Below are 9,277 nucleotides of genomic sequence, written 5' to 3'. Positions count from 1 at the left end.
TTATTGTAGACGTTCGTTCGTTTGAAAAGCACATGAACGATCGGCCCGTATACGAATCTGAGGGTGTATAAGATATGTCCCGCGAAAAAAAGTTAAATGTGAACTTTATATGGACCATAATAAAATCTCCATTTAAATTTTATTTAATTTAAACTAATGCTGAATAACTGCATTAATATATGGCTTATATTTGTTCTATATATAAAACTTAATTAAGAATATAAGAAGAAATACCGATATACATTTTGATTAAAAATCTCGAACATATGTAAAAAAATTCGTAATTTATTGTATATCCCCGCAGGGTTCGCAATCTACTACCAATACTATCCTTCTCCTCTCACTTTAATCCTTTGGACCAACGGCTTAATGTTTCTTTCCGAAAGACGGAGCCCAGTTTTCTCCGCACAAGAGCCTATCTTGCACGGAGGGGCGCAGCTATCGGAAAAACATTCCATGCTTCATGGCTCTAGTGGACTCGAATCTGGTTTCTCAGATTACGAGTCTGGCGCTCTAGCAGTAGACCACACTGCCGCCCTTATCTCGAACATATGTATACACGTATATTCTTAATCGTACATATGTTACGTAGTATACAAAGTATATATACGTACTTCTTGTAGTATTATTTCATCATCAAAATATTTGTATTTAATTTGGCTTAATAAAAATTTAATTAGCTAATATATTCAATTTAAATTTTAATTTTATTGAAACCATATATGAAATTGATGATTTAGCGACGCGACACTGAATATTTTAATAAAAATCATTTATTTAATACTTTATTTTTAATGAACTTTGAATAAGAATAAGGGAAAAGACTAATTTCAGCAGCGTAGATCATAGAATTAAACTGCACATTATCCTAAATGTATTCGAGCATGAGAACGAAGAACTCGTACTTCTTCTCAAGGTTCGACTGAAACCTTTCCGTTTTCATCATTTCCTGAAACTGCCCTCAAGCTATAGACATTCGCGGCGAAATTCTATGGACGAAGTTACCCCGGACATTCGAATGTTCGTAGAAAGTACATCGTCAATCGCAGTACGTAATGCGATTGTTGCAATATACTTTTGCGATAATCTCAGATCGTTTTCAGATTCTTCCTGTGCTGCGTGTGGGCTATTAGGTTATACGTTTATTCTTGAATCTATTTTTTTCATTGACAACCACAAATCTGCATGTTTATTATCCGATATAAAATGTATGTGTATATAATCTATATATTCTATATCTATATATATAAAATAGAATGTCTGTATGCCTGTTCTTTATACACTCTTAAACTATTCGACCGAATTTTTACCAAAAGTATATAAAACTGGGGTAGAATTTTCCGGGGAGTGTTATAGAGTGTATAGTTTTTTGTTACCGATCTTTTTGGAAACCGGTATCCAAAATTTTTCTAATTATTCGGGAAATAATTGACCGAATCTTAAAGAATTGTATATGAAAAAAGGGTAGAATTTTCGGGGAATGCTTTTAAATTAATTTACCGATTTATCGATTTAAATCGAGTTAAAACCGGTTCAAAAATTTTATTAATTTTTTGAGGATAAGTTTAATTGCCACGATGTGTATTGTTTTTCGATAACAATTTATTTTTTTATGTAGGATAAGTTGCTGGTTTCACATATTATAATGTCAACTCACGGTTACTTCAATTCGTAGCCCAGTAAAATGACTGTGTAAACTGTAAAATGACTCCGTAAACTGACTCTGTACACTCTGTAAACTGCCTTGCACGACTGCGCACCGCGCGCCGCATACCGGCTTCGGACCCTTCTCAATCTTTAGTACCTACATACAGTACTATCGGTCCTAAAAATATCAGCCTAGTACTAAACGATTCAGAAAGACCTCAAGAATAACTTCTGACACTTCAATAAGTACAGAAAAATTGTTAAGGACACGTTTTTTCATCATTTCAGGCGACTCATAGTGATGATCTGCTACATACGTAAACTTACCTGTCTTTTGAAACGCCAGTTTCCCATCACGATGCATTCAAAATTACATGCCATAAACTCTATTTTATAGGAAATTTTGTCAGCTTTTTAATTTCGGTCTGTTAAAGTTTTTTCGTAAAGTTAATAGAAACGAAGATATTTACAAAAAAACGAATGATAATGCAATTTTTCCACAATTTATCAATAATACAGCAATATTCACAAACTTTTTCTTTTTTAAATAAAACATACTTTGTGAAGGATTTATACTACTCCAGCACGTTCATATATATATGTAGTAATGAAAACAAAGTAAAATAAATTTTTGAAAAATTATTATCCATATATTTTTGGACTAAAATGTTAATTTAACAAAAATTGATTTTTTTCTTCAATATTTAAACGCCTGTAACTCATCAACGTTTCAATGAAAAAAGGTCTACAACGTCTCATTTTAAAGATAATTAAAATATCTTCAAGAAAAATACATAACATTACTGCCTCCAACCAATCAGAAAAAGTTATTTTCTAAAATGCACCCAAAAATGACATTTTTTCATGTTTTTTGCTCTTAACTTCAAGCTATCTTTACTAAAATGGATTCATGCATACATCAACATGTTCAAAATTTTATTCTCTTCAACTTTCATTATACATACTATATGTGTACGACCTATACTTTAAGAATTAATACTGATTTTAACATGCAAAACATCCAGTCAATAAATATTTTTGCTTGATAAGCTATTGCCTGATAAAGGAATTTTTTTCGATTAAGGATATTGAAATACAAATGAAGTCGTTTGAAGAAAAACGACTCCTGGGCGAAGCCCGGGTAACCAGCTAGTAATTGAATACTTGACGTTTTGACCTCTATTTTGGGTCCTTATCAAGTTAATGGTGGAACATTATCATTACGTAAATTGCCGGTAATACATTTAAAGTGGATACAATGCAAATTATAGATTCAACTTACATGGATCAATGAGCGTCAAACGTTAAAAAATTACAAGTTATCGTTAAACTTTAACAGAGCGGTTGAGAAACAGAATGTAAACTTCGTGAGGTATGGACCGTCACGTGTGGCGCCCGACGAACGACTGATAAATTGTGTCATGTCATTTACCTTACGATAATGTTCCAGCATTAACTTGATAAGGACCCAAAATAGAGGTCGAAACGTCGTTATAAGTATTCAATTATTGCCAGTCAGGCCGCAACGAATAAATATTTTATATTATTTTATTACTGTCGAAGGATTATTTTTGAAATATAATAAAATTTGAATAAAAATGAATATAAAGGATTCCTTGCAATTGTCTGATAAGCCATTGCTTGATAAAGGATTTTTTTTTTATTAAGAATATTGAAACACAAATAAAGTCGTTTGAAGAAAAACGACTCCTGGGCGAAGCCACCGAAACATTGGCCGAGTACAAGCATAAACCAGCTATTCCAGAAGAAGTTTATAATGCAAGTTTATAATGCAATAAAGCCAATTTACGAGAAGCTAAGTAGCAACGACTTTCTCACTTGCTGCCTCGGTGGTTTTACTCAAAATAACGAGTCTTTCAACTGTAAGGTCTGGGCGATAGCTCCAAAAACCGTATCCAGCGGTAAAACTATTGTGGATACAGCAGCAGAGATTGCTGTATGTGAATTTAATGACGGTTTAATTAGTGTAATACATATTATGCAAGTATTATGCATTACAATTGGGCCGAATTGCTACAATTACTGCAACGAAACTGACGCGCGCCGTATCAACTTTTCCGAGCAATCTCTGACTGAGGCCGCAAGAGAAGCTCGACAGGCTTTAAAAGCAATTAGAAAAGTAGCAGAGGAGGAGAATGTTAATTTGGAAGGCCAAATGTACGCTCCAGGCATAGCAGAATGAAGGTATATCAAAATTTTACATCTGTGAATGGTAACTGAAACTTTAAACGCGTTTTTCTCGAAATCGCTTTTTTTAAATCAGGCGGAATCAGAACGCGAACACCTTTTATTCGATTGACTTAAAATTTTGAGTGAAACTTTACAATAACATTATCTTTAGAAGTACATGTGGATTTTGCGATAAGTTGAACAAAACTTTTTTTATAAACAATTTTGTGCGAAATTTTTTAGCGAAAAATGAAACCCTTTTTTTCAACATGCACCATTCTTACAAAAAATGATATTTCGCAATTCCCACACGTACTTTCATAGAAAAACTTATATATTTTTCAAAAATCTTTGAATTTTTGTTCCAGCTCAGAAATTATAGGAGCTTCGATTCCGCCCGTTGGGCGCCTTCCGCAAAAAGGCACTTTGGATCAATGGCTCCGGCGCCGCCATTTTGTCAATAAATAATTAATAAAAAATTTTTTTATACTTTAATATATAGATAATAAATAGTAGAATTAAACCGATTTTCATTTATGATTATTGTATTTCTGAAAAAAATTATCAAAAATTGGCTTTTTTTGGGACTCTAGAGTGGCGTTACTCCTTAAGATCTGAAGAAGAATTTGGTGTAAAATATACTAATTACGTCGGTGATGGTAATTCGAAAACTTTTAAAGCACTTCTGGATTTACAACCTTATGGCGAAAATATAATATTAAAAAAAGTGAATGTGTCGGACACGTAGAAAAACGAATGGGTACTCGATTGAGAAATATTAAAAAAGTAGCGAAACTTGGAGGAAAAGAAAAATTGACAGACGCACTTATAAAAAAATTAACAAAATACTATGGATTGGCGATAAGAAGGCATTCAGATTTCGTAAGTGCCATGAAGAAAGCCCATAATGGCTACTTATTATCATATGTGTTCGACTGAAGAAAATCCACAACATGAATATTGTCCACCGGGAGATGAAAGCTTGTGTAAGTGGCGAGTTGCAGAAGCGACTGGAAAACTTGACAAGTTTGAGCATCGGCCTGCTTTTTATAAAAATGTTCAACATCATCTGTTGCCAATTTATAAAGATCTGTCCGGAGATGATTTATTAGAAAGATGTTTAGGTGGATACACTCAAAATTGTAACGAAAGTTTCAACGCATGCATTTGGCGTCTAGTTCCGAAACATCTCCACTCGAAGACTATTGAAATTGCTGCTTATCTGGCTACCGCAATATTTAATGAAGGTTATTTTCCAATATTAAAAATTATGGAAATAATGGGCATTGTTATTGGACAACAGAGCAAGACATTTGCCGAATCTCATAATGAGAAACGACTATTTAGTACACACCGTCATAGTTTAGAAATCACTAAAGAGGCTCGTACAGCCAGAAGAATGGAGAAAACAGTACTGCAAGACTTTTTCGAAGAAGAAGAAGGTTTAATGTATGGGGCCGGAATAGCATCGCAGAATAAACGTTCAAGTCGATTTTTCAGCGGTAAGTATTGTGAAATTTTATCTAAAACTTTAACCCTCAGGGTACGGACTATAAAAAAGTTACGTTTCGTACGGACATGGGTTAGCCTAACTCGGCGACTTTGATTGACTGTATATCGGGCTGTAATTTGTCAATTAAAACGAATTTTTTTTTTGGATCAAAAATTTTCTCAAAAATACAATGGCGTTGATAGATTTATTACATTATTTGTTTAAACAAAGATACATTTGAAAATGTAAACAAATCTCAAAAAATTTTCATAAAAATTCATTTTTTCTTTTAAATTGCATAACTTTATGAAAAAAAAGATATCGACATTTTATAAGTCGCGTTTGAAAGCTAAAAAGTTGTTCTTTGAAATGACTGAATTCGTTTTTTGATCCATCCCAAAAAGTATATTTTTTTGAACTATGAAAATACCCGTTTTTTTTTGCGATAACGATATAACGTTACTTGCTTGATTTATCGTAATAACGCAAAAAAAATATCTTAAAGTAAAAATAGTTCTTTTGGATGTTGTTGATTAGTATAATATATATAAATAACAAAAATTGATTATTAAATAAAATTTGCTGGGTTATGCTGGTATGCTACAGAGCATCATTTTGAGATTAGAATGCACAAAAGTATATTAAAAATAGTAAATTATACATACCAGAATACTCTACTGCAGCAAATACTCGAAAAACACAAATTTTCTTTTTGAAAAACACGGATTTTGTAACGTTCCGTACGGACTGGGTGTAGACTACCCGAGTTCAATTTTCAAAATCGTATAACTTGAGCACCAAGCGTAGACTGACGTGGACTGACGCTGCCCCTTGGCGCTCACATAGTAGCTACCTCAAAGATTCCCCCCCCCCCCGGTACGGACCCCTACCATTCACTTCCTTTGAAATGGCGCTACTTTCAAAATTTGCTCGGGTTACGCTAACCCAGTCCGTACTCTGAGGGTTAACGCGTTTTTCTCGAAACCATGTTTTTTAAGTTGGCGGGCGTGATAACTTGAAAACAATAAACCGATCAACTTCGGTCAAAAGTTTTGTTCAATTCGTTATAAATTTCTCTAGGTACTATACCTATTATTTTATTTTTATTGCATTTATTTACAACATTTTTTGATCAATATATGATCAAATTTATGTCAAAAAATAAAATTTTTTTTTAAAACGCTATAACTTTTTTAATTTATTATTTTTTCTTTGTTAGGGAGGTATAGTACCAGCGGAAAATATCTAACTTTAAGAAAATATTTCGTTTTTTGCTTTCAGATAACCGGGAGGAACGTTACAACGCCCGCCAATAGACGGAAAATCGTAGAGAGGGGTCCAGATTATTTATTATATATTAAAATTAAATAAAGCTAATTAAAAATAACTAAAATTTTTTGATACCTTAAGAATGCCTCTTTTTATTCCAAAAAGTTTTATTTGGCTATCATTAATAGTTTTCTAGAAAAAAATTCTTAAAAATCGCTTATTTTTTGGCCGGTTACACTAGAATCCCCCTTTAACGCTGTCTACGGAGGTTACGCGGAGTCTGGAGACTCCGTTCACTCTCCCTACAATTAGCAGATTCGACGTCGCATAGCTGGATAAAACCTCGAAATTTCCTCCCTAGACTCTCAGCACGTTTTTGCCAAAATCTCGATGGAGCCTCCGTACACTCTATTTCCGTAAGCCTTCCTGCACCCTCTGTAGAACCTATTCTCAGAGGTCATCGAGAACCCTTCTTAGACTCTAACATTTTGTAGATATTAATCTCCCAGGTAGCAAGATGACGTTTAAAAACGTCGTCATTTGACGTCACTCTGCTACCTGGGTATCCTCACCTCGTGGCTGCGATATAGATGTAAAAGGCTCGAATAATCGCGTACTAATAATGATTGATGCTGAAAATCAGTATTTGAGAAGTACTTATAGCCTGCGTTTGTTTATTCACATTGGAAGCTATTGGAAAAATAAAATCTATAATACACGTTACGTGTATTATAGAGAATAAACGTACGCAGGCATAGTCAAATCAATGTCAATTATTGTTAAAATTAAGCGTCAAGACATCGTCTCGAGGCCGTAATTAAACAAAAATATAATCATATCTCTTTCATACATCGCAAATATATGACAAAGAAGGGAAATTAATGAGGCGCATAAATAAATAAGACTAGTGATAAATATAAGATACATTCAATAATGTATTAGCAACGTTTAAACGAAAGTATAATTAATATAAGTATATTAATATAAGTATAATTAATATAAGTATAATTAATATAAGTATAATTAATATTCTTCGACAGTATAGCTCTAATTTTATATTTTTATAATACTTAGAAATTAATTTCTTGTTTCAAGCTATATGATCAAATTGTAAGTATTGTAAATATATAACGCAATTGTAAGGGATACTAATTATAAGGGGTCTAAATTATATAAAGGGTAATTACATACATCAGAAAGAATTACAAAAAAAATTTAATACATATTTTTTATGTCTGAAGTAATAGTAAAGTAATTTGATAATTTTAGACTGGACATGTGACTGGAACGGTGCTAAGATTACCGAAGACAAGCTAAGCAAATTCCGAAAATTCCGAAATAAGATGCCGAATTAATATCTGAATTAATAAAGTAAACACGCTAGCAATCATTATCTTTATCACTGGATTTTATCACTGGGGCGAAATTACGAAGAATAAGTCTCAATGCCGCGCAAGCTACAGTTATATACATCTCATATTTACTCTGAAAGAGATCGCTGATGGGACCCAATAAGGAATTGCACAGGTCCAAGTTCCACATCGCTGGTTTTAATGTGAGAATACCCAGAAGATCTACGATGACCGCCAGGTTGTTCATCGCGACTGCAGATTCCACCGTGGCCTTAAGATCTTTATTGTGCCAGAGAGAATATATTATTCAGCATACACAAACTCAAGTAGAGTATGTCAATAAAGTTATTTATGAGATGATCACTAAAGTCTATAAACCTGATCGCGAAAATCCTCTCATCAGCAACATCGGAAATTATAGCACAGATGAAATTCCAATGACTATTATTAGATGCAAGCTATGTCATACATACATACATGTACACACATATACAGAAAAAAAGGGATTTTTCTCTGTATTCTCTTCAAGTCTACGATAATTGCGGCTCCGTTTGCAGCAATGTTCTAAACCAATAAAGAAATTAAAATTTCAATTAACTCACGCTAATCCTCATTTTTTTCTCCTTTTTTTTTACGATCCGATGCGTGATTTAGCCAAGATTGTATAGCATCTTCCATGGTTTTTTTGTTTCCTGATGTATGCAGAGACGCCACAGAATCTGTAACGAATCAAATATTACTTTACGTAGAATAAATCGTTTTGGGAGAAAAATGTGCGTGAAGAAGAAGCGTTGAATAAGAAACAAATTTGGAAATTATTAATTCTCATTTTGGAAGATGTTACATGTACACAAAATTGGGAAAAAAATATATTAATTAAATATTAAAACTATGAATGTTATACTTTTTTTTACGACTTACTCAGAATAAGTTTTGAAGTAAGCAAATCTTTAAATCGGATCGTATTTTTCTGCCCGCTCCAGGAATATTGTACTGCTAAATCATCCGTCATTAGCCTTTTCATAGTTCGTCTTATGTGTTCCCTTATATTTTTACCGCCTTCTTGTTTTATAACGGTTCTCTATATAATTAAAATATTTTTCCGTGCTTTTATAAAGAAATAATTAAATGAGAAATGTAATATATATTTATCTCGCTAATACAATGACGTATTAATAACATCACTGATAACATTAATACATTTATAATGTAATTCGTCATCATTAATACGTTATCATGTTTGCTATACATTTGACTTTTCAACAATTACGCTTGTTAAATTTACGACCAAGAATGACGGCAGAAACCGTTCTACACTGACAAAATT

At 32.8% G+C, this 9,277-nt stretch overlaps 1 protein-coding gene across 1 annotated transcript; it reads left to right on the top strand.

Annotated features, from left to right (window-relative positions):
- Positions 1 to 3,846: 3,846 nt before the first annotated feature.
- LOC139816315 (uncharacterized) lies at positions 3,847 to 7,953 on the top strand. The gene is made up of 4 exons (XM_071783729.1): positions 3,847 to 3,852; positions 4,206 to 4,258; positions 4,735 to 5,339; positions 7,868 to 7,953. Exons 1-4 carry the CDS (start codon positions 3,847 to 3,849, stop codon positions 7,951 to 7,953), a joined length of 750 nt encoding a protein of 249 aa, XP_071639830.1.
- Positions 7,954 to 9,277: the final 1,324 nt, after the last annotated feature.

This window comes from Temnothorax longispinosus, chromosome 7 (assembly GCF_030848805.1).
Source record: "Temnothorax longispinosus isolate EJ_2023e chromosome 7, Tlon_JGU_v1, whole genome shotgun sequence".
NCBI classification, from domain to species: Eukaryota; Metazoa; Arthropoda; class Insecta; order Hymenoptera; family Formicidae; genus Temnothorax; species Temnothorax longispinosus.
The sequence above is the reverse complement of the archived record's forward strand: the minus strand, read 5'-3'. Positions and strand labels throughout refer to the sequence as shown.

Coding starts and splice junctions, on each gene's coding strand:
- LOC139816315 (XM_071783729.1), top strand. Junction 4,259..4,734: donor TGGGCGCCTTCCGCAAAAAG/GCACTTTGGATC, acceptor AGTGCCATGAAG/AAAGCCCATAATGGCTACTT. Junction 5,340..7,867: donor TTCAAGTCGATTTTTCAGCG/GTAAGTATTGTG, acceptor TGATAATTTTAG/ACTGGACATGTGACTGGAAC.